The sequence below is a fragment of the Anolis carolinensis genome, chromosome 3, assembly GCF_035594765.1.
Source record: "Anolis carolinensis isolate JA03-04 chromosome 3, rAnoCar3.1.pri, whole genome shotgun sequence".
Taxonomy (NCBI): Eukaryota; Metazoa; Chordata; class Lepidosauria; order Squamata; family Dactyloidae; genus Anolis; species Anolis carolinensis.
This window is the reverse complement of record NC_085843.1, coordinates 254,391,031-254,417,446: the sequence shown is the minus strand read 5'-3', so window position 1 is coordinate 254,417,446 and position 26,416 is coordinate 254,391,031. Positions and strand designations below refer to the sequence as shown.

Here is a 26,416-nt window from a genome sequence, read left to right as displayed (position 1 = left end):
TCAGAACAGGATCTGAGAAAGCACAATCCTTTGTGAGAGACTGGATCTTTTTATTAAAATGAGTTGGAAAACTATTTTCCATGAAACTCTATTTGGGCAGTAGAACTGCTGAGCCTTAAAAGGATCTTTCATTTGGCATTTGTGACTGTGGAGCTGAGAAATAGAAATTTACTTTTAAGAATGAGGTTATCAAAAGTGTAGTTGAAGGCTTTCATGGCTGGAATCACAGGGTTGTTGTGTGTTTTCCAGGCTGTATGGCCATGTTCCAGAAGCTTTCTCTCCTCAGAGGTTGCCTGCCATAGATGTGGGTGAAACATCAGGAGAGAATGCTTCTGGAACATGGCTTTACAGCCCGGAAAACACACAACAACCCAGGTTATCAAAAGCTTCTACACATCTAATTGTTTTTATTTTAATTGCAAAAAGTATGTGTGGTAGAAATATTCATCTTTAAGCACAAAGCAGAAACAAGAATGGAATTATTTCCTGTATAGTTATGATAAATGTGTCTGTGTTCTTTGTTCCTATCTCTATACTGTAATCTGTTCAGAAAATTTTTGACAATGGGTAGAGATTTGCTAGCTGATCAACAGACTGCCTTCCGAGCAACATGGATATGATGCCACATGTCCCCATATCAATCAGTATGACTGAATGTGTTGTCAAGCCAGATCACCCCAGAAACAGATGCTGTTTTTGTCTCAGCACTGTGCATGTGCAGCAAAAAGTGTGTGCTGCGGGTTTTTTTTTCCTGTATTTGGTTGGACTGATGTTACTAATATGAGTCAGAGCAGAAAAAAACTATGAAGACTACTCAAATGAGGATGTGTGAAAAATGAGACCGGCTTTTTGCAAAGGGTAAAAAGTATGTACACTTTGGCAATTCTGTAAACTGGGGGACTGGAAGGAAAAGCAGTAAAATCCCACTCAACCACACTGTTACTCAACCAATATCATCTGGTTACATGTCATTAAGGGCAGATTCAGAGCTAATTGTCAATTGAATTATTTGCCATCAGTGATATAAATGTTCAGGCAAATTAAATAGGTTCCATGGCATTGCAATATCATCACACCCTCTTCCTAATACTCTAAAGGTTTGATCTTAGAAGCTAAACAAGGACAGTCCTGGTAAATTCTTGGATGAATACCAGGTGCTGTGAGCTATATTTCAGAGCAAGAAACTGGCTAACCTATGTTTGCTGTGGATACTACTTTTGAAAAAGGTTTCAGAGCTTGGAAATATTACTGTTCTGAGCTCTTGACATAGGAGAAGGAAAGAAAGCCCTTTCAAGACTCCATCAGCCAAAGTGTCACAATATTCTAATGTACTCTATGTTTTGATGGAGCCACTGCAATGTGAAGTTATTCTTTTCAGGTTGCCAGCCACTCTGTTATATCCTACCAACCAAAGGTTTCATGTTTGTGTCTTCCCTTACTAACAAGCATGGGATACAGCCCTCTTTCACAGTGTTTTTCTGAAAGCTTGCAGATACTTCCCTTTGTTTCTGTATGATGCCATATTGCCAAAAGAAACAAAATAAATGTTTCAAAATTGCAAAACCAATGAGAGATTATTTCCATGCAGAGGCACCTAGAAAGATACACTCACTATTGCTGTAAGGTAGTCACATACGTTGGCTGTGCTACCCCAGGAACTAATTATTCATACACTCATTAAATCACGTCTTATTAAAATTCCCTAATACATATGGTGTCATGTAAAGTAGAATTAAGTAAGGCATTTTAACTCATTCAGATTTAAATAAAACAAATCAATAAGAATTTCACATGAAAAAGACAATGCAAGCTCTATAGTAGGTATCTAAATTATGTTTCTTCACATTTATTTTATAAATTGCATGAGCTAGGTGAGGATAGTCTTCATAACTCACATAAAAGGAAACGTGTGAGGAGAAATCAATGGCTGACTCATGTTAGATAATCAAAAATGGGCTAAAGCTGATTTGGTGTCATGTTAGGCAGAATTGGATCCAACATTTGTCTTAAAGAAAGCGAGTTTGAAGCCTGAAATAGAATGCCTCAGTTTAATTTCCACTTGCTGCAATGAACATAGAGATGCCATCAACAATGATTTAATTACTTGAGGAACAGCCACTGAAAAGGTAAAATCCATTTTTAGAGGACTGGAACATACCGTACAACCAGCCAGAATATAATTGGCACATGTCATCTTTTCACACCCCAAGTGACATATTATAGTCTCTCTCTTCAGTCAGCTTGGAAAGTGTGTCATCCTGTTCTCTTAACTATCTGAAATCATAGCACAAATTTTTAGGGTGGCACTGTGCACGGATGAATTTTAAAGTTATATAGGAAATGTAGTAAGCTACTTTTAGAGGCCAAGATCTGAGTGAAAAGCACAGTCCAGACTCAGTTATACATGATGTTTTTTTTTAAAAAAAAAACAGGTCATTAGAAAGAAATAAAGTTCTTGCTTATAAATTGAGGAATTGCTGAATTCATTTGAAAGGAAATTGTTCTGTCCCCATGGGGAAATGACAAGTAAAATAAATCTGGGTTTTCTGAGTCTGTCACTAGAAATGTATTTTTTCATTCAAACAGTCATTTTTAATAGCAAAACATTGTAGCTAGGGAAGTGTTTATACTGCTTTAGTAGCAAGGGAGTACTACCATTTCTACCAGCAATTATTACTAGTATTATATGAGTTCTGATATTTTTCCATATGGCCAGTTAAAAGAATGAATCCTAATTTACATATTTATTCACCAAACTCCACAAGACAATGGACAGTAGGTAACACTCACTCCAGCAAACCTCCTCCAGTGGCTCCATGTTGATGTTAAAAAGCATAAGGGATGGGACTGAGTCTGTGCGGTCCTAGAAACTCATGGCCAGTAGGCTGAATATCAGTTCCTCACCATCATATCTGGGAATATTCTGTCAAAAGAACTGCAGTCAATGTAAAACAAGCCCCATACCATTATCACTGCCAATGATTCACCAGGATGTCCAACAGAACCATCTTGGACCAATTCTCTTTGTACAATTCCCAGGAAAATGTATTTCAGTCCAGACCCCAGACTGGACTGAAATGGATCTGGATAATACATTTCATTGAAGAAATACTAGAACTGTACTGTTTTGACTTGCTTAAGCCTTTACTTTAAAAAAAGGATGATTAGAAACTGGACAATTATTACCTAGAATTGTATGTGAACTTCTTGGTAAAATGCATCCCAGTTATGCTTTTCAGTTTATTTTTCCCTGGCCTGAATGAAATATACCCAAAAGAAGTAGGCGCGGCTGGTGGGGACGAGGGACAGGGCCTTCTCGGTGGTGGCTCTTCGGCTGTGGAACTCCCTCCCCAGCAATATCCGGCAAACCCCATCCCTCCTGGGATTTAGAAGAAAACTAAAAACTTGGCTCTGCGCCCAGGCATTCAGCGAATAAGCTCATTGGCTGATGTAATCGGGTCACAAATCTGTAATTGTAGCAGTATTGAATGACTGAGGATGGTGCAATATCGCTGCCTTGCAGCGTTTTAATTTTTGTATACTTTTTATCATGTTTTAATTATCTTGTTTTATAGTATACTAGCTTGGGGTCCCGGCAGTGCCCGGGTTATTAGTAGACGGCATTGAGTTGTTTGGGGATGTGAGGAAATATCACTTAAGTTTGGTCCAGATCCGTCATCAGCTGGGTTCAGTGCTGTCTGTATAAGGGTGAACTACAACTCCCAGAGCCAAAGGAGAATCACCCCGAAACCCTGCCTGTATGCTCAGTTGGACATGATGAGGCAGTGTGCCAAGTTTGGTCCAGATCCGAAGTCGGCTGGGTTCAGTGCTAACTATATAAGGGTGAACTACAACTCCCAGAGCTAAAGGAGAATCACCCCGAAACCCTGCCTGTATGCTCAGTTGGACATGATGAGGCAGTGTGCCAAGTTTGGTCCAGATCCGAAGTCGGCTGGGTTCAGTGCTAACTATATAAGGGTGAACTACAACTCCCAGAGCCAAAGGAGAATCACCCCGAAACCCTGCCTGTATGCTCAGTTGGACATGATGAGGCAGTGTGCCAAGTTTGGTCCAGATCCGAAGTCGGCTGGGTTCAGTGCTAACTATATAAGGGTGAACTACAACTCCCAGAGCTAAAGGAGAATCACCCCGAAACCCTGCCTGTATGCTCAGTTGGACATGATGAGACAGTGTGCCAAGTTTGGTCCAGATCCGAAGTTGTCTGGGTTCAGTGCTAACTATATAAGGGTGAACTACAACTCCCAGAGCCAAAGGAGAATCACCCCGAAACCCTGCCTGTATGCTCAGTTGGACATGATGAGGCAGTGTGCCAAGTTTGGTCCAGATCAGAAGTTGGCTGGGTTCAGTGCTGTCTATATAAGGGTGAACTACAACTCCCAGAGCCAAAGGAGAATCACCCCGAAACCCTGCCTGTATGCTCAGTTGGACATGATGAGGCAGTGTGCCAAGTTTGGTCCAGATCCGAAGTTGGCTGGGTTCAGTGCTGTCTATATAAGGGTGAACTACAACTCCCAGAGCCAAAGGAGAATCACCCCGAAACCCTGCCTTTATGCTCCGTTGGGCATGATGAGGCAGTGTGCCAAGTTTGGTCCAGATCCGAAGTTGGCTGGGTTCAGTGCTGTCTATATAAGGGTGAACTATAACTCCCAGAGCCAAAGGACCTAGCAACCCGAAAGATAGTTGCATCTATCAAGTAGGAAATAAGGTACCACTTATAAAGTGGGGAGGCAAATTTAACTAATTTATGACGTTGGAATGAGGAAGTGCCGTCACAGTGGATCAACCTATTTACGTACTACCGCCTGACCTTGTTGAAGGAGAGTGCTGTATCCAAAAGACACAGGCAAAAGCTGCTCTGTTTGGAACAGGGAAAATGGAGCCAGGCTGCAAGGCCTGAAATGTGTTAGCAAAATGATCAAAGGCGGCTTGGATTGGGGCTTTGGGGGCTAGAAGTGTTCATAAGCATATCATTAAAAATATAATAACAATGTTCTCTGCTGTCTTTTGAGGAAAGTAGGGCCTTACAAAGAAGTTGAAAGCTGAGGCAAGATGGCGTCCCTTTTTGGGCCTAGCGGCGTGGGGGCAGCCTGGAAGGCCTTAAACTTGTCAGCAGAGGGGCCAAAGGGGGCCATCTGTTGTCAGTGGGTTCATGGATCGTAGGGGTGATGTGTGTCAAGTTTGGTCCAGGTCCGGCCTTCCTGGTGGTGGCAGTGGTGTTTTTTATTACCAAAGTGTAGGCCGAAAGCTGTTAACTGTCCCAAAGCTAGCATCGTTCTGAGGAGATAAGTAGGCCGAACGAAGCCAGTTGGTAGTAATTTTTCCCTCAGCAATCCCAGTGGCCTGTGAAAGTGGCGGCCAATCAGAGCTGGCCCATATTCCGGCCGGCCAATCAGAAAGCTGATCCATATTCCGCCAGGCCAATCAAAACGCGAGCACATATTCCGCCAGGCCAATCAAAACGCTGATACATACTCCGATACAAACATTCACTTTTATTATATATATAGATATATAGATTTGTTGCTGGCCCTCGTGGCAGAATGTAAGCCGCTCTGAGTCCCCTCGGGGAGAAGGGCGGGGTAAAAATGCATGTAATAAATAAATAAATAAATAGGTGCAGCTTGCCGTACGGATCATAAGGTTTGTCACTTGATGTCCTAGGCCCCTTCTACACTGCCATATAATCCAGATTATCAAAGCAAAGAACCAACATTATCTACTTTGAACTGGATTATATGAGTCCACACTGCCATATAGCCCAGTTCAAAGCAGATAATCTGGATTTTATATCGCAGTGTAACAGGGTCCTCAGTTGCTACCATGCCCCTGATTCATGTAACAGTTATACCCTGCATAGTGCATCAAATGAATACCATCTGTGAGAATCAGCACTTCCTGTTCTATTATTCAAAAGTATAGGCAGGGGTATATGAGACTTTCACCAGCTGTTATATTTTGACACAAACAGGATTTTTGCATCTGTTGTGTAGACATACACTATGGAAGTCCACCTATATGAGAAAACCATATTAATACACAGCACTATACTCATGTTCTGCCCCACCCGTGCTATCTTAACTAACTGGAAGGTGAGCTGGCTATGCAGGGAACAGATCAGAGACTGTATGGTTGAATCAAACAACTGACAAGAATTTTAGACTTTCTCTCCTCCTGAGTCTCACTACAAAGTCTTTATGAGGAGAGGTAAAGTCTTTGAGAGATAGACACAGTTCTGACTGAACTGAGGCTCTTGAATCTTTATGTATTCTTTTTTACTCTTTCTTGTATGGTGTTCAACTGTCTCTAATATGGTCTCAATATTTCACTCTGACTGGACTTGAATACAGATCTGAATGAACTTGAATACAACTCATACAGCTTTGACTGGACATTCTATTTTGTAGTACCTCCGGCCTTCCTTTCTCTTTACCTTCCAGTCACAAAAAGGCTGACTCCTCCAAGAACCAGAAATGTCTTACCTGAGGCTCCATCCCTGAGGGATTTCTTAAAGGGGCAGGGTGACAGAGGCTTCAAATGCACAGAGGCTGTCTAGACTGACCCCCAGAAACTGTACATAAAATATTAATCCTTTTGACTAAAAAGGGCTTAACTAGGATTAACAGTGAGGGTCTTCATGGGGCATGGTACTCATAGTAAGATACTATGGGACCTAGGTTTGCCTCTGGTGTCCACATGTTAGGTGTGTCCACCTGGTCTAGGGAAATCTAGATATGTAGCTCTACCAAAATAAAGAGAGGGAAATGGTTAGGCAAGTCTGGTATGTCTTGTTTTTGAAAAACCCATATTGGCGCTTAGTAATAGAAGCATACATTTTTCTGTACTCACAAACTGACTGTTTAAATATCAGTTTTAGAACTTTCATGGTATGGATGTCAGTCAGCCAGTTAGATTTTTATATATAGTAATGTTTTCAGTCAATGAAAAGTGGGAAAAATTGTATCCTCCCTCTAGCATATTTGGGGGAGAAGGAGAGGGAAGCTACATCTTACTGATCATCCCAAATAGGGTATCTTGGTAAATTAACATTTATATTGCACATTAGCCTAACATTTCAAACTAAAAGAAAATTATCTTGAGAACTTTCAGCTTGAATTTAGTTTTTATATTATTTCACAGAATTCTGTATCACTATATTTCTTCTCTGGATTTCTTCTGCGGAAAAATAATGGCATTTATAACTCAACACCCTATGGGAAGTCTAGAACAAAAATAAGCCCTTCAGCTCTACAGCTATTATAGTAGGTGCATCTGAGCTCTATTAAATTCCAGCAGTTCTCTTGGAATGACAACAACCAGGCAAATATAGCTTAAAAAATAATAATCTGAGTTGTATTTAGAACAGGGTGCAATTTCCCTACTCAGATGTCATTGCAAAGTGTCATGTCTCTGGACGAGTGCCCTAAATGTTTAACTCAGCCAGTTTTCTGACACTTCCCGTCAGCCTGACAAAAACTGGGGCTCTGAAATGAAAGCCTGTGAGTACTGTCAAATTTTCCAGTTTGCATTGAAGCAATGCAGTTGAAAAAAGCCTCAAAGCAACACTCTGACATCCAGTTGTGTGGGACATTCCAATTAAAATGTTCCTTGGAGATAGTGTCATCCTGGTTTTTTATTTGAGACAAGCTGCCCAGAAGCACTAATGCAGGTTTATTTTAAGTGGGTTCTTCTTACCCACCAGAAATCAATCTAAAATCCTGGAAAATATATTTTATGTTAATGGGATAGTTTAATCATCCATTTTCAACATAGCTCACTCATCTAAAAGCCTGTAATTATCCGAGCCTCAACCATTGTTGTTTCCTGTTGAGTTCCATAGCATGATTTGTGTCGCTAGAAGCAAAAATCAGACTAAGGGTTCACCTACATCGCGTAGTTTAGCCTGGTATATATGTGCCCCGGAACTGTCCCCGATCCAGTACTTTTACACCAAATCTGGCGCCATTGTTCAGATGGCCCAGGAGTGCATCCACTCCACATCTCCCCTCCCCTGGGTTACCACCACTGCTTGCTGGCCATGGAATGCATCCAAGTTCCTGGATGTAACAGGCACCCCTGTTGATACCAGAATGGGGTGCCTGCTGGTCATGTAGGCACTGCATTCTGACATCAGCAGTGACCAAGACCTCAGATGGAGCTTTGTGGCTGGGTAGGACTGATGGTAATGATGGTGGTGACACAAGCATGATCTAATGAGCCCAGGGAAAGGGCAATGGTGCCGGTGTCCAGTCAGGACAGTGGATCAGGTTGAATCAGATCTGAACCCACTGTCCAGACTGCCCCAAAGCTGTGGGATACTCTGGAATTTCCAGAAAACTCTGGACTATCCCCTTACCTTTCCCAAAGGGGAAGGGGGCAAGTTGACTTATCCAAAACCCTTATAATACTCACTGAAAGTAATTGTGCATTGTGGGGACAGTAAGCCTTCAATTCGAAGCAACTCTGCAGGGGTTTTTTTTGCGAGTGTAGTCAAACCTTAGGTCACATCATTCAAATGTCAAAACTTCAAGGTCTAAAGATCATCAAAAGTTAGAACAAGGCTGCCAAAACACTTATTTATATATGAAATATAAAGAACAAGATGGCACCCCCTTTCCAGTTCACATTTAGAAGGTCACAACATGGCAGTTGATATTTACTTCACCATCAATGGTGGAATAGTATAGTCCATCACATCTGAAGGCAGCCTGCTAGTTTGGGGATTAGCAAGATGGCTCATGTAGTATGCACAGCTTTGACATCCAACAAAGTGGAACAGCTAAGAACTTCAGGAGGAAAGGTTAATGCCACAGAACATTACTTTGGCATATGATGACAATGCCCCTGATTATTTTGCTTGTTAAGATTCATAAAGACATTATCACTGCCTACTTTTTGGCTACACCAATAGAACGTATTCTGAATAAATGATTACCCTTATTCAAAACAATGGCATAAACGGACTTTGATCACCCTCCCTCTGAGGTGCCACCCCTGAAAAGTTTTCCAAGAGGATCTAGGGACTCCTCTGAATAGCAGTGGTGGAAGAGAAGGGAAAGGAGGGGAAAACAAGAGTTTACCTGATTCAGGTGGAGTTGCCCATCCACAAATTCCAAACATAGTGTGGAAAAACACAAAGGTTCTGCAGAATCACTGCAGATAAAGAACTCCCTGCTACCTGTTATTAAAAGAGCAGTTGATTTATTTTTAAATTTTCCTAAATTGTTCATAAACTAAGGCATAGCTTCAACAGAGGAGAATTGTTGCAAAACATATCACAAATGTTGTTCTACTGACCCCTTTCCCCCTAACTCTAAAACCAGGAAGCAAGCATTCATTTAATGTAGAAATCTAGATAAAGAGGAGAGAGAAAGAGATAATCTTATATTTATATATTCACAGCTTGCTAAGAGCCAATTTTCACTATATGCTAGAGCGTATATTTTTTTTAAAAAATTCTTCCATGGTTTGTTGCTGATGATTCATAGCTGGTTATGGTCAACACGGAGTTTTGCTTCTGCTGCCATTGTTGAATATGATAACCAATTTCAGCCTCTAGCCTTGAACGTGGGGTGCAGGGAGGTGTTGAACACCTAATTAAGAGCAAGGACTAATTTTTCTAATAGTTGCAAAAGAGATCTTTACACATTACAAGAATTAATTCAATATCATTTCACATTTAAACTTTTCCAGGTTTCCTTGAAAATGAACGTTCATTTAGTGGAAAATTGTTCCCAGTGAAGGGATTGTTATTTTTAGCTCCAGATGCTGAAGGCTTCACTAGCATTTAATGAGAAAGGAACCAGTGAATAATTTTTCTTTGACACATGCCATGTAGGTGATAGTGGTTTAAAATGAAAGTTGAATGATGTTAGGAAGAAACTGAATATTTCCACTAATAAGTTTCCCCATAAAAATAATACACAGTTCAGTTTCACACACACTGAAGAAGGGTCAATATACTGTCAATTTGCCTAGAAAAACAACTTCTAATTAGAATGCAAAGGGATCTTGTTGTGGGTGTGAGGCTTCTAACAGAATATCAAAGTTCTAAAAATGAAATTGGGGCAGTATGGTCCAGTTTATGTAAAAGATCCTTTATGGAGTCCACAGGTTTAGGCATATTTCTTGTAACACTGGACAGTCATGGGTTCACACTGTTTCAACTACACAGTCAGCTCTCCACATTTGCTGAGGTTAGGGGCAAATAACCCCTTTAAAAGCACTAATAAAAACCTGCTATTCTTTTTTTATTTGAGAGAGCAGCTGTAGGAATTTTTAGCAGGATTTCATGGTCAACATCCAGTGGAACATTTTAATCAATCTGTGAATAATCAAATTACAAAAGCCAAACTGCAGATGTAAAGGACCAACTATAATCCTTTCTGTTCATGAATTATTGCTAGTATGGAGTTAGTTTCTCATCAACTGCTACATGAGTGTTATGCTTTCCATATTCAGATAGCCTGATAAGAACAGGACACCCACCTCTTTACAGATGGAAGGAATAGATTGACTGTGTTTTGGGTACAACCAGTTATAATGATAGCCACAAAACCAACTTTGCTGAGGTTCTAGCAATAATAATCTTTACTGACATTCAAATAGTTCTAAATACCATTTACAATTGCTTTTGAGTAAAGTTATGCGCTTTAAGAAGTATTTTTGTCTGACATAACTGCAGTTGGATGGGATTACACATCCTGAAATGTCAGATTCACACTTTTAGTATACTTCTGGACTTGGGCATGTTTGCCCAAGCACGTCCAGCACGTCCAAAGTGCTTCAACAAGGCTGTTGATTGGCACTGGTTATGGGGATCATGTGACATCCCTCTTGAAACAGCTCATATAATGCAGTTTAACTTCATTGACCTGGATTATATGACTATATAATCCAGATCAATCTGCATTATATTACCAGTGTAGATGATGCCTTAGATTGTTGAATTTTAATTATGTAGCAGTAGTATTGTAAGATATGAAAAACATACTGTATTTGCATATCTTTATTAGTCATTATATTTTTAAAAAGTTTTAAGTATCTTTATTTTTGAACACATTTTAAAAATAATATTGTTGTTTAATTCTTTTTTACTATTGCAAATTAATGTTTCATCTTGATCTTTTTAAAATACTGATAGCTACCTTAAATCCCAATTTGGTAGTTTACAAACATTTGTGTTACATGAAACAGGTAGGGTTCCAGCTCTATACACACTTACTTGGTATCACTAAATTATACCATATTGTTTCACATTGTATATCACTTAGGATTTACTTTAAATAACAAAGATATATGCATATCAACTGATATAGATTTAAAAACCACAGTACAGTGAGACAGGGAAGATTCTTAATTTGCCATTATGTTGATTAAGGATACAGTAGAGTCTCACTTATCCAACACTCGCTTATCCAACATTCTGGATTATCCAACACATTTTTGTAGCCAATGTTTTCAATACATCATGATATTTTGGTGCTAAATTCGTAAATACAGTAATTACTACATAGCATTACTGTGTATTGAACTACTTTTTCTGTCAAATTTGTTGAATAACATGATGTTTTGGTGTTTAATTAGTAACATCATAACCTAATTTGATGTTTAATAGGCTTTTCCTTAATCTCTCCTTATTATCCAACATATTTGCTTATCCAACGTTCTGCCGGCCCGTTTACATTAGATAAGCGAGACTCTACTGTACTTTGTGGCTTATTTGAAAGATATTATAGCACATTTATTCCATCTTTTTTATAAAAAGAGTATTTTATACAAAGTTTGATTAGTTTTCAGGCTAGATAGTCCCCTCACACACCATTCCTTTGAACATATACCAAGGGAGAAAAACACAAGCCGCTGATGGCATTTTACCTCCTTTGTATTTCAGGAATAGTGGCAGTCCTTTTTTGCGGAGTCACACAGGCCCATTATACATACAACAATCTGTCAGCAGACTCCAGAATGAGAACTAAACAGGTAACGTATGAAATATCCCTCCCCTTCTTCCCAAACTCCTTGCTTATTTTGCATCTTCTGCCGGCACAATGAGCATATAGCAGTCCTGACACTATCGCTGGGAGGGATTTCATTGATGCCAAGAATAAACCTTATATCTTCATTAAGAGAGAAGCTTACTCTTGCTGACTTTGCCAGGAAAACAGTAACAATCCTTCTGCTAAGCAAAACTTGAAAGAGATCTCTTTCTCCTTAGGGGTCACAATCCAGTGTTAATCAGGATGGTGAAATATGCAGAGCTGGTAACATTTTGTTGGTCCTTTTTACTGAGTAGGGCTGGGATGCTTCCCTAGTTTTGGCTTGTTTTGTTCAAGAGCTTATTCATCTCCTTCTGAGCAGCTGACCTCTTTTCACATTTGAGCCACTGACACTTCTTTCCCCTTTGCCTTACTGAGGCTTATCACTAGCTGTTTTTGAAATTTCCTCCACAGAAACAGGATTCTGCTTATCAAACAAAGACTTAAGTCACTTTGGTTTCACAAAGCTTATGTCTGTGGATGTTTGGATCATGATTTGTCAGTTAATCTGCTTTGTTGACAGGTAAGGATAGTGTAGTCAGGTAATTTTAGGTGGTATTTTATTGTTTGGGAGTACTTCAGAAGGTAAAGAGACCCTTTAACTATCATGTTTATTATTTTACTTCTACTTACTTTAGAAATGTTGTAACCACCCTTAAATGTGTTTGGGACTATCATGCCCATTCTGTTAAAGGAGGCCCTGGACATCCAACCCCCAAGTCCTAACCTGATTATACCACCCCCAGGTATTTTTTGTAGACCATTCTTGGGCCACTGTGTTATAGCCCTAGTTCCAATGTCTCATTGACAGCTTCAGAAAGGCATTGCCATTCAAAGTGCATAGAAGTGGGAGAACAAGATGGAAACAGGCAAGTGTTCTCACACCATTACCACCCATGCCTGCTTCGCTTCCTATGTAACTGTAGGCCAGGTGAATGCACAAAAGATGAAGAGTAAGCCAAAGGCAGTCTGTCCTCAAGAGTCATAGAGTTGGAAGAGGCCACAAAAGGCATCCAGTCCAGCCCCCTGCCATGCAAGAAAGTACAATCAAGGCACTCCTAACAGTCTGCTTAAAAACCTCCAGAGAAGGAGACTCCGCCATATTCTAAAGCAGAATATTCTACTGTTAAACAGCAGTTAACACCAGGAAATATTTTTCTAATATTTAAATGGAATCTCTTTTCCTGCAGTTTGAATCTATTACACCTTGTCCTAATCTCCAGAGCAGCATAAAATAAACTTCCTTAATGTGACTTTCTTCCAAATATTGAAACATGACTATCATGTCCCCTTTCGGTCTTCCTTTCTCGAAGGTAAACATACTCAGCTCCCTAAGGTGGCCTTCAGAGGGCTTGACTTCCAAATCTTTCATCATTTTGATCTCCCTTCTCAGAACACGTTGCTGCTTGTCAACATCCTTCTTTAATTGTGGTGTCCAATCTCCTTTTTGTTCAGGCCAATTGGTGGACGAAAACTTATTTCCTTGGGAAATGTTCTTGGCACCTTCGGGTTGTCTCCTTTGGCCATAACATTTCAACAGTGTAGCAAGGTATCTGTTTGAACCATGTTTCACCAACTTGTTTAATTACTTATTGAGAATCTGGAAATCAAGTTCAGGAGGATGCAAATGAACAGATGGGACTGAAAGTTGCATGCGGAAAAGACAACATTAATTTTAGAAATTGTCCATGTTTAATTAAAAGATGGAGTTATGTACAGCATAAGGTGAAGCAGCCTTATGGAAAAGAAACAGAACGACATAGAATAGTTGGTGGGATCTCCACACATACCCTCATTAGTAGTACACATTTGCTGTTGCTACAGGAAACACAGTTGGGAGTTCTTCCAACTACTGAGATAAACATTTCTTTTGTGACTATTAAATATACTATACTGTACAATAAATTGGCAACATCACACAAGCACTGAAATGCCTCCAGCTACATGTGTTATAAGACTCAGAAAGTTTGAATTCATTAGTAGATTCAGAAAGTGGGGGAGCAGTTAGGTTTCATAAATGAGTTGATTTACAGACAAATACAAATATAACATTGACAGTATTTTTGTTTCTCTGGGTTCTTTTTTTTGAGGTACTTGTCAATTGGGGTGGGCAACCCCATTTATCAGGGAGAGACAATACTTTAGATGTTTTTTATTCAAAATGAAAGCTGGGAGTGATGGTATCCTTTTTGCGTTAGGGGTTCTGTTCATTTTCAGGCAAAAAGTACTGGAAACCATGATACATTTTTAAGAAATAAGGGAATTGGGTGACATCAGGAGACTGGCAGAGGATTTGAAGAAACACAACCAACTAACATTAGTAAGCTGGGAGTCTATATGGCTCAGTAAAGCATAGGTCCTTGTGCAGAGAGGAAGTTGGCTTGAGGATCTTGTGTGTCTAAAAAGAGCAAGGCCAGGAGAGGCGAAGTTATAATCAAGAATATATATAGTATTTACTGAGTCCGCAATGGGTTCTGGATTTGTTTGCACTGTTTTTATATAATATTTGTCTCAATGTTTTGATCATGGTGACCTCAAAGCAGTATATGTGGAGGGCTACTTGTGTTGCTTTTGTTTATTTCTGAGGTTTTCTGAAAATGCAAATTGGAAATATTATAATAACACCATTCATTTTAATTTAAGATAATTTAATTGAAAAAAAAGCACAAAAGATGCTATTTTTGTTTTCAGAAACTTCATCTTAAATGTGATAATCTCTTTACAGCTTTGAAACCTGCATCAAAATAGCATTAATATGGTCTCTAGATGTCATGAGTTTCTTTTGAGAATTTCAGGTTAGCTTCCAGAAGGATAGTCCCAAGAACAGAGGCTTCTTGTCACATAAAGTTTAAAATAATAACCATCTTGCTTAGAATAAAAAAAAACCTTGATTCATATCTGCTCTCTTTTGAGATGTCCAGTGATGCAACCCCATACTCTTTTTCTTGGCAATAAACCACACTGAAATCAACAGGGCTTCCTTTTGCATGAATGTGTATAAAAAGCTATAGCGTAGTTCTTCTAGGTGCATCACCACCAGAGAAGTGGGTCAAGTTGTTCTTTCCTTCAGACTGTCATTGAAAACTCCAGGAAGATAATAGCACAAACTGCTAAATATATTGAAGTAGTTTCAATTAGAGTGCTGACCTGGGTCTATTCCTTGCAACAGAGTAATAATGAAGTAGTGCTCTAGACAACTCAGAACAAGCTGACCTGATTTGGTTATTTCACACTGGGAGAGAGAAAAAGACAATGTGCCCTGAGATCTATATGTGTCTTCCCTTCATTGCTTATAGAAGAGAGCTTTAGAAACAGTCAGTTTGACCCATGCTGTGAGCTGGTAAGTGGAAAGAAACAGGAGAATAGCATGCACATGCCAAGGGGAATGTTCCTATACAAGCTCTTGAGCACTAGAGTGCAGGAGCCTGCAAAGTCAAGAGCAGAGAATGGGATTAAAGGCGAGGGCCATCAGTGGTCACTAGTCAGGATGTCAATGTGTTATACCCAGCATATGTTTCTCGACTCATTTACATCTACCACAATATCTGTGGCCAGCCCACATCTGAAATGTTCTGGACTTGCCTTAGAGGTATTCAGATGCCTTCCTCCCCAACCCATGGTAGTGGTTGGGTGAAGTCTAAATGTTCCTATCAGGCCAAAATTGATTTGGCACAACTAGGCTGTCACCCTTATTTTTCCTGTATCCCCTGTCACCTCAGCAAATGGCTGGATAATTCCTAACTGTTGGCAATTTTGCTGTCATCATCTATCTCCCTCCTTCTCCCTGGTTGCATGGGTGCCTTTGCTGATATCTTTGGAGCTCTCTAGTCATCTGCAATGGCAAAAAGGACCACTCAGCCCCAATCAAACCCCTTTTTCCCTTAGCTGCATAGCAGCACCCATGTGGACTGGAGATTGGTTCGTACTGGCGCCTGTCTGATGTCCAAACTCTGCCCAAAGTGTGAGGCTGATCTGGAGTTTCAGCAAAACTTTGGAGTATTACTTGACTTTGCTTAACACAAGATCAAACCAGTTCAGTCCACTTTACCCTGCATTAAGAACCAAAATTCCTTGGTCATCATTTGAACATACAGGGGTGATGTTTGGTCCACTTTGGGTTATAGGGCTGTGGCAGAGAAGCCCTCTGTATATCATTTGCTCAGAAATAGAAGATGGAGGGTACAATTGCAGCCATGTCATCCTAGTAAGGCTACCTTAGGGAAATTACTGTTGTGTAAGCAGAAGGCTCAATTTGATAGGATTTTAATGTGAATGACAATGACTTAATAGTGGTGGTTAAGAGTAAATTAGTTTAATCTATAGACAAATGGGATGAATATAGAATCATAGAATCATACAATAATAGAGTTGGAAGAGCCCTCATGGGCCATCTAGTCCAACCCCCTGCCAAGAAGCAGGAAATCGCATTCAAAGCACCCCTGACAGATGGCCATCCAGCCTCTGCTTAAAAGCCTCCAAAGAAGGAGCCTCCACCACAGTTCAGAGGAAAGAGTTCCACTGCCGAACAGCTCTCACAGTGAGGAAGTTCTTCCTAATGTTCAGGTAGAATCTCCTTTCCTGTAGTTTAAAGCCATTGTTCCGCGTCCTAGTCTTCAGGCCAGCAGAAAACAAGCTTGCTCCCTCCTCCCTATGACTTCCCCTCACATATTTATACATGGCTATCATGTCTCCTCTCAGCCTTCTCTTCTGCAGGCTAAACATGCCCAGCTCCTTAAGCCGCTCCTCATAGGGCTTGTTCTCCAGACCCTTGATCATTTTAGTTGCCCTCCTCTGGACACTTTCCAGCTTGCCAACATCTCCCTTCAACTGTGGTGCCTAGAATTGGGCACAGTATTCCAGGTGTGGCCTGACCAAGGCAGAATAGAGGGGTAGCATGACTATATTTATTTCTCAAACCATTGTGTGAACCTGAAACAAACATCTTTAAATGGGATGCAAACAGCCTATTGGTGAAAAGAAATGTCTTTGAAAAGTGTAACTGAACTTCCTAGAGATCTCTCTTTTTTTGATGTCATAATAGCTCACACTGGGTTCTATTTTTCATATAAGTGCTGCTCAAAGCCAGCTATGGGTTGGAATCCTGATAAGTAATGTTGAAACACAAATATGCTACTTATAAAGCAGTGATTATTTCTAAGCACGTCTGAACAACCATCCTTTAAAATCTGGCATTAGGCAGAACTGTATGACATTTAGCTGGTCAGCCAAGTGGTTGTGTTTCAGTGTGACAAAAGACCTCATTCTTTTTAATAACATCATTCTGGTCATGGTCCATCAACCCCTGCTGCAGCAGTAGATATGGCAAGCCCTTTATAGATAATTAATCCACATTTCCCAAATGGAAAGATCACCAAGATGTCAGGATTTATTGGTACTTAGAGTCCTACTGCATCTTGACTTTCAACAAAGTGGAAAACATTTTCAATCTGGGAAAAAATCAGCAGAAGAGCTGGACGATTTCCAACACTGCTTTCACCACTGAGCCAAGTTATGATCCCTTACCCTTAAGACTTCTTGTTGGGATCTTAGATATTAATAACACCCTCAAATTGCCACATTTAATTTGATATATGAATCAGTGAAATGGAGCAATGTTCTTTACAAATCTGCATTACAAGTCTTCAGGAAATAAGGATGGTGAAATTTTGTGCCAAAAACCAATGATTTTTGAAAGAGTGAGATAGACATTATTAATGCATCATTCAACGCTCTACTAAGGCATGGGGTGTTCCTAAGACAAGGACAATCTATAGCCCTTGACCTAATTTCAAAAGTCATTTGCAAGTGATCAATCTAGCCCTCTGTCAAAAATTATCTCTATCTTCCTTAGGAGCCTGGTGAATGGGAAGGGTAGGTACAAAGAGACAATGGGAGAAAGAAAAAGGTAATACTGGGAGGGAGACAGAAGTAGAAGTATGACCAAAAAAAGAGGATATGGCCCTTTGTCCCCATCACCGTCCCCCTGCTGCACACTCTTGACAGTTCAAGCAAACAAAGCACATCAATCTTTCTGTAATACTGTACAGCCACTATATCTGTGGGTAATACATTTCTTGGCTTTGTGTGAATGAAACCATGGGTAAGGGTGAAGCTTATTGAAATGGAGGGCTTTTCACCTAAAAATCAGACCCGTAGCCAGGAAAAAAATTGGAGATGATTGAAACCTTTTTAGCAACTAATGAAGAGTGGATCTATAACACAAAACAATTTAAAGTATATTCTATATTTTATACAGACTTAATTAAATCAAATTTTCTATTTTAGTTTCTTCACATTTGGAAACAACTTTCTATCACAGACAAAATATACATTTGATGTTTTTTCTGCAGGTGCAATATTTTTCTACACCACAGGTCAAATTCTTCCATCAGTGTGTCAGTATCTTGAAGGCATTCATTGTAAAGTTCTGTGCACTTGTTCAAATTGGACTGGAAATGGACACAATTAATAGGGAGGAACACTTGCAGTTCCTAAACTACTTCCCTGTGTCTTGTAAACCTTTCTTGAAGCTGACTGCAGAAAAAGTCCAGAAATGGGTTGAATACATTTAGCCTATAATATTCCAATAGTGTTGGTGAAGTTGCCGGCATGTTGCTTTTACAAGTCTGTCTTAAACAGATGCAAGGAATCCTAACTTCTCCGCTCATAGACTCCACCACTGTTCTTGCTGTATCAAAGATCTCCTGAAATTCTTTCACAGATTTTGTGCACATTTCCCTGGTTTTATCTAAGAGACCATCAACATGTAGATTACAGAAAATGTCCCTATCTACACTTTCTAATGTTTTACTAAGATGAAGGGATTATGACAGAAGCTTTCTTAGGATGTTTATGGTTACTACAAATTCAGCATTCAGAACAGCTAAAAGAAGGTGTCCAGCTTGGGGAAGAAGTCTCACTGGTGTATAGAGGACTCTCTTTTAGTTCTTCAAGTGTTCTCACCACCACACTGTATAGTTCAACAAAATGTAAAACTGCATCATGTTGCTTAACCAAACGGGCTTCACAAAGCAGCAACAGGCTGTTTGCTCTTGATTCAGGAAAACATTCTTATATTTTTCTTCAACAGTTTTGGTTAGTCTGATACCTAATTATTAAAAAAAAACTTGATAGTTTAGAAGAAATTAAAGTATAAACTTCTAAAGGAAGCACAAGTTATCATAGTTGTTATATACCTAGAAACATTGTAAATTGTATTTAAATTTACGTTATTATTATGGATTGTTTTGGAATTACAGTCCCCCAAATGGATGAAGTTTGGCATAAGACAAAAGCACAGTCTTGAAAGGCACTGCCAGGATATTCACCATGATGAATATAAGTAAAATAATGAAGATTTGTATTTAATATGAGTGTGTGGATCTTACTCTGTGGCTGAGAGAGTTTGGCTGCTTAACTTCTGTGACTTTCTGAGCAAACAGGACCTGACAACTCCTCTCAAACACTATAGAAAATGGTGCCCCCTGTGACAGCAAAGCAAATAGTCACTTCCAGGAAGGGCCCAATAGCTTGAGATGAAAATACAGCCCTGAAGGCCACATCCAGGGTACCCACCCAAACCAGGCAGTCAGCCACTAATGAAGATTTATATTTCCAATAGTGTATCCATGCCTTGCTTTGATGCCAAGAAAGTGTGATTGCACAGCTTCCAGAACAAACAACATCTGATGTCTTCTAGTTTGTTAGGCCATGAGCCTGACCAGGCAGAACCTGGAGGGCCTCTTAGATACAGGGGAAGACCACATGGCCTCCTTCAGAATGGCTGCAGTCTGAGGGAACAACAGGCCAAAGACATAAAGCCCAACATGAGGTCTGAACAAAATGGAGACCTCCCAAATGAAGTCTTCCTAATATACTGGCAAAGGCTTCCTAATATACTGGCAATACCTAGAACAAGATGGATGCCTCCCAATATAATGGCAAGATTTAAAGCCTATCATGAGGCCTGAAACAAAAGAGAACCCCTTAATATAATTGCAAGACCTAATCCAAACATGAGGCGAAAGCCTAACATGAGGCATGCAATAAAATGTAGGCTTCCATATATGATGACATAGTTAATGAATTGTCTATGCCAGAACCGGCCCAAGGATATTAAAAAGGGTACGCAAAAAAATATTGTTGCCCCCCCCACGCCGTGGGAGGCGTGGCTGTGCACTGCGGGAGGCGTGGCCAAACCTGGCCCCACCTCCCGTGTTGCGCGGCCATGCCCCCCGTAGCGCGGGAGACAGGGCCACGGCGCACAGAGTGGGAGGCGGGGCCAGGTCTGGCCCCACCTCCCACGCTGCGCAGTGCGCACCCTGGCCCAGCTGGCTGTGCGCCCTGGCCCTGCCTCTCATTTCCCCAGCCCCCTGCCATAAACCTTCAATTTGGGATTGCCCTAAGTCTAAAACAATTTGAAGGCACACAACAGCAATCCTAATTAACTTGACTATCTCATCAGCCAAAAGCAGGCCCACATACCCCATTGAAATACTGGTATGTTTATGCTGGTTAAAATTGTTCTTCATTTTAAATATTGTATTCTTTCATGTTTTTGCACTACAAATAAAATATATGCAGTGTGCATAGGAATTCAAACTATAGTCTGGTCCCCTAACAGTCTGGGGGACTGTGAACCTGCCCTCTGCTTTAAAAGTTTGGGGACCCCTGCTGTATACAGTAGTTATAATGTAATTTTTAATGAAAAGTGCTTTTCATAATTGAAACTCAGAACACAATAAGACACCTTATCTTGACTACAGACTTTTCATCTGTATTACCCCTATTGCTATCACAGATTATAGTAGCAAATCTCCAGGAGATATTATTTCTTTATACTAGTATCTGGAGAGACCAGGAGCTTTCTGCATGCCAAGCATGTGTTCTCTCACCAAACTACATAAACTCTCTCCCCCGCTCCCTGAGGCTTTCCCTATCTTACTAATATGTAAATGTATTAATATATTACCAAATCTTTGCTCTAGTGGCTGAATTTTAATAACTTTCTTATAATTCAGTTTCAGACCCACCTACATGACATGGATCATTGAAATCAAACACTATTTAAAGTAGATAGGGGAATCAGAAGTATTTTGCCTTCATTGAGGTATAAATGTCATGGCACCATTCCAACCTCACTGATCATTGATTCAGTCCTGCTTGTGCCCATGGGGACTAAGCTGATAAATACAGGTGGCGGGGGGAGAGAGAAACTGGAAAGTGAAGTAAATTACACAATTCATTATTTATCTAATACATGACTACAAATGCTCACATACAACTTTAATTATCCTGGCTCCACGCTATGGTATTCTATTTTAATGTTTGCATATTTTTCAGTTTGAAATTATGTTGTATTGGTCTTATTGTGAGCCTCTTTGAGTCTCTTTTTAGAGAGAAAAGTGGGATACTACTACTACTACTACTAATAGTAATAATAATAATGATGATGATGATGATGGTTGAAGTCAAAAATCAGAAACTCCTCACAGCACAGCAGACAAAAGACCAGTACAAGAAAACCGCACTACAAACTAGAGCTGACAGCTGGCATAACAAAACACTGCATGGAAAGTTCCTTGACAAAATTGAAGAAAAAGCTGATAAAGAGAAGACCTGGCTATGGCTCACGAGTGGGACACTGAAGAAGGAGACAGAAGGCTGATCCTTGCAGCCCAGGAGCAAGCCATCAGAACAAATGCAATTAAGGCCAAGATCGAAAAATCAGCTGATGACCCAAAATGCAGACTGTGCAAGGAAACCAACGAAACTATTGATCATATCCTCAGCTGCTGTAAGAAAATCACACAGACAGACTACAAACAGAGGCACAACTATGTGGCCCAAATGATTCATTGGAACTTACGCCTCAAGTACCACCTCCCAGCAGTAAAGAACTGGTGGGATCACAAACCTGCAAAAGTATTGGAAAATGAGCACGCAAAGATACTGTGGGACTTCCGAATCCAGACTGGTGTTATTGGACATTACACCATGTTCCTTTTGATTATGAGATTTTCTGAGTGGAAAATAGCAGACTTTTATAATTTTTTCAGGTTTTGAGTAGTTATGAGTAGTACTGAGGGAATGATAACCCAAATGACCATGTTTTTATGTCAGTTTAAAGGAGCTGGGATGCATTTTGCCCAAACTCGGGCTATTTAAAACTCAGGTAGGTCCAGAGGCTTCAAGGATTTCCTGGGAGTTTTGAGAGTTACAAAATTGAAGTCCCATGGGCCACTTCTAGCCTTTTGATTGCACTTTCCCTACTCCAGTTTAAATAAATAAGAAACTTCAATTTCACATTTTTGATATAAGTAAAGAAACAATGGAAGGAGGCTGGGTATTCTTCTGCTTGCACGTGGATGAATTTAAGGCCAGTCAGTGATGCCTGAACAATACATAATCCTAGTTCAGTCGCTAAAGTCCTTTTTTAAGGAAAAGGCATTAGATTTGTGTAGTGTAGATTTATGTTACAAATTCTCCGACTACTTTGCCTCTAGTCAAAACAACTTCTTTCTCTGGCCCAGAATTAAGCAATTAACTGTAGCCTGAAACCAAGGAATCACCGCAGGCTAACATTATGGCTAGCAGGAGGCAGAGGCAACCTTCTCAGTCTGGGTTCTGATTGTCCTTAATGCTAGGTGCTCCAAGTTTTCTCAGAAATCTCTGGGCTGATTTGTGTGAGACAGAAATGCTAAAGCTAGTAGTTAGCCTCATTAGCCTTCACTTTCCAACACAGAGTAAAATCTGTCCTGAAGTCAGGTGGTTTTTAAACTGAGCCCATCTTTCCGAACTTCAAAAAGCCCTGCTCAGTCATCTCCACAGCCCCAAAGACTAGATTTGAATGACCCCACAATCATCGCAAACACCACAAATGCAGTTGCAAGGAGATTTGCAGTCACATAACTGTATTTGCTCATAATTATTTTATGAATTTGTTTGGAAGGAGCAGACATCTGGGAGAGTGCCAAATTAATTGTCTGAAAAAAACCTGCCAAGAAATCTTAAGAAATCTTAAGAAAACTCCATGGATTACCAGAATGCTGTACAAAAACTATGAAATATACATACAACCTTTCATATTGAAAAAAAGCAGTAGTATTAACTAAAAAGAACTGCTTGACTTTCCATGGAATGATTCCATAGCAATTTCTCAGTATCATGCATGAACTACACAATGAATTTCTAATTCTTTCCAGCCCAGAGCTGCTTTGTGTACCATGATATAAACACAATCCTCTTTGGTAGGGAAGGATAAGAATTTCATTCCTGTTTGATCGTATAGGAATTAACCAAACCTTGCAAATTTCTTCATATTGAGAATAGAAGAATATGAGGGCTTAAAATAATGAACATGAAATAAAACAGAGCTGAAAAATTCACTCAAATAAGACTAAGACTTTCAATGCTTAACTAATAAAGGTTGGGTTAGTGCTGGATTAAGGGTTGCCACTGCCAGACTTTTTTTTCTGAGAAGCTCCTCTGTTTAAAAAGTTTACAGGCAGGTACAATATAGTATCTCCATGCTGATAACACATGACCTAGCAAATTTAGCTGGTGCAAATGGAATTCTATTTATTTTTGAACAATTTACCAAAATGGACAAAATGTATGGGGGGAAAAAGTAGATCTGCCAAATTTTCCCATTCCTACACTATAACTAGGGAAGTTCCTCGTGTACTGTACAACAGAATGCAAGCATCTAGAAGAAATCATTCAATCAGAATGAGTATCAGACAAATGCCTTCCCTGCACAAAATAGTCTGCTGCTCCTATGACTTGTCCATGGTTACTGAAAACGATTTAATATTAATATTAAATCCATGTACCAGGCATCTCTTCTGCCACAATTCACATTTTCAGGACTGCTATATCTCTTAAAAATACAATTTATACCAGTGTTCTCAAGCTTTAACAGTTAAGCCTCAGATCTGCACTTGAGAAAATGGTACTTAGTTTTTCTCAATGCAGGAATCAGAAAAATTGCTGTGCATGTGTTATTACCAGCAGACCCAGCTCAGAAATTGTGTTTTCTGCACATTGATGCATATGCTTGCTTCATTTGCATTGGCATTTCTTTCTGAAAAGAAACATCATTTTGCATGATAACAATCTTAAGAAACAGAATGTCAGCTGCAAAACCATTTCTAAATGGCTTCATAAAATTTTTGACAATCTGTTTAAACATTCAAAAATTCCTTTAAATATTAATAGCATTCTTTAGATTGTTAAGGTGATGGTTCACACTCTACTACAGCTGCCTGACAGATGTCTGCAGTTAACTGAGATGGTTAAATGAGATTTTTAATGTATGAACCAAATGATATTTTGGTCCCATAGCAATGACCTGCTGGCATTTAAATTCAGACACATGTACTACTTGCTTTAGTACCTTGCTTTTATCCACCAATCAAACTCACAAACTGCTTTTTAATACATCAGCATGAAGAGGTTGGAGGTGATTTTTGGATTCTGGGGAAATTCTGGAAATTGTAGTGTGCTTGGGATCTGCATAACTAGCACATTATGAATCATGATGAGGGAGATGTAGTGCCCCTTCAATGATAGCAAAAAAAAAAGAGCAGTGATCATAGAATCATAGCATTGAAAGGGACTTTAGAAATTATTTAGCACACCATGCTACTCAGTGAAAGAGTTACAGTGCCAAATGACTATCATTCCCATGTTTTAATATATTCAACAAACCACCTTATCATACTTTGCTGCCGGTGCTCTTCAGCATGGGGAATTCGCTGCCCACGTCTCTCATCGCCCAGATCCAAGGGAAGGCAATCACATGGGGGGAAGTGTGAGCATACTTGGTGCACACAGTTTTCTCCATAGACTGTATAGCAACACAGGAGCTCTCCCATATTGCCCTGTCAACAGCATGCACTAGCTCCGCCCTGCTTCACCCATGGAGCTGTTATGAAGTCATGTGATGGGAGCCAGCCAGCTCCATGGGTGACCTGAGCTAAAGTCAGCGCATAACACTGATCATAAGATTTCCCTCTAAACCACAATTTAGGTAGATTTAGTGTAATCTGTCTTATTGTTTTCTGTGATTTGCCCAAGATCATTTGAATAGCAACAAGAATGACATCTTAAGTACCTTTGTTTCAGCATTTTAGGGAGGAGACTTTTCCTGAACCTAAAATAGTCCAGGAAAGCCACAAATGTAGCAAAATTAGCCCCATGCCACTTCAGAGCACTAAGAGATCTTACGGGGGGAAATTGACTTTTGTTAGCATAGGCAATCATGCCCAGCCCCCTGCTCAATGTAGGCTCTCTAGATAGAACATTCTCAACAGATAGCCCCACTATAAAGACATCCAAAGAAAGAGACCCCCTTACCTCTCTCTCCAATTGGTTCTATTACCAAACTGGCCTTCAACTGACAAAGAGCTCTTCTCTCACCCTGGACTTTCCACAGATACATATAAACCTCCCTTGCTTAGTTTCTCCATACCTCACAACCTCTGAGGATGCCTGCCATAGATGTGGGCGAAACGTCAGGAGAGAATACTTCTGGAACATGGCCATACAGCCCGGAAAACATACAACAACCCTATTACTGTTGTCGACCGCGTTTCGGGGGATCGGGCCCTTAAGGAGAGACCCGACCCGGTCCTGAGGGAATGGACCTTGGCGGAGCCAAAAGGAGAATATAAGCCGCAATACAACCTGAAGCCGAAATGAAGAAGGTCCGCCAAAGTTGAAGGAAAATTCCGCCAAGGAGTCTTTATTGAGCGATTCAGCTGAAAAGGACTCTAGTAGTGATCATTCAGTCTACTAGGGTGTCATATAACCAAAATAAAGCCATATTTATACAAAGTTTCAGTCTGACAGCCCTTTTAATTTCCCGCCCCGCTCCCCCGCCCATCTGATTGCTGATAGGCTAGAAGGTTGAACGAGGCGGGCTTTCGTTTCCCGCCTTGCTCTGTTGGCCCAATAGGAAGCTGCTTTTTTGTCTCTACTCGAACCAATCAGGAAGGAGAAGGCGGGAGTTATTGGAACAATGAAGTGACAGGGCAGGAAAGATCGGATTAATTCCTGCCAGGCCGATTTCTAAAGGGATTAATGGCAGCAATCAAGGAATGTCCGGGTTTCTGTCACGTATACAGATTTCAGATATGCCTTGGGGTGTCAGGGGTGGAAGTAGTGATGGGTGGTGATAAGCCATAATTGACAAGCTCCGCAGGGTGCCTTCCTGAGGTGTCCTGGAATTTCCTTTGGATGAGATATGACAATGTTTGCCTTGGGGGCGAATCACCTTTAGGACAATACTCCGAATTTGGCGACTCAAGCCTTATATTGTCCATGCAATCTGAATTAGATTGGGTTAAGCGGTGGCA

General features: G+C 40.2%; 1 protein-coding gene across 1 annotated transcript in view; it reads left to right on the top strand.

Moving 5' to 3' along the window:
• slc9a9 (solute carrier family 9 member A9) overlaps positions 1 to 26,416 on the top strand; it is a 373,122-nt gene that overhangs the window by 151,687 nt on the left and 195,019 nt on the right. Inside the window, exon 9 of the mRNA XM_008106200.3 lies at positions 11,912 to 12,000. Coding sequence (XP_008104407.1) covers positions 11,912 to 12,000 — 89 coding nt within the window. The remainder of the gene's footprint in view (positions 1 to 11,911; positions 12,001 to 26,416) is intronic.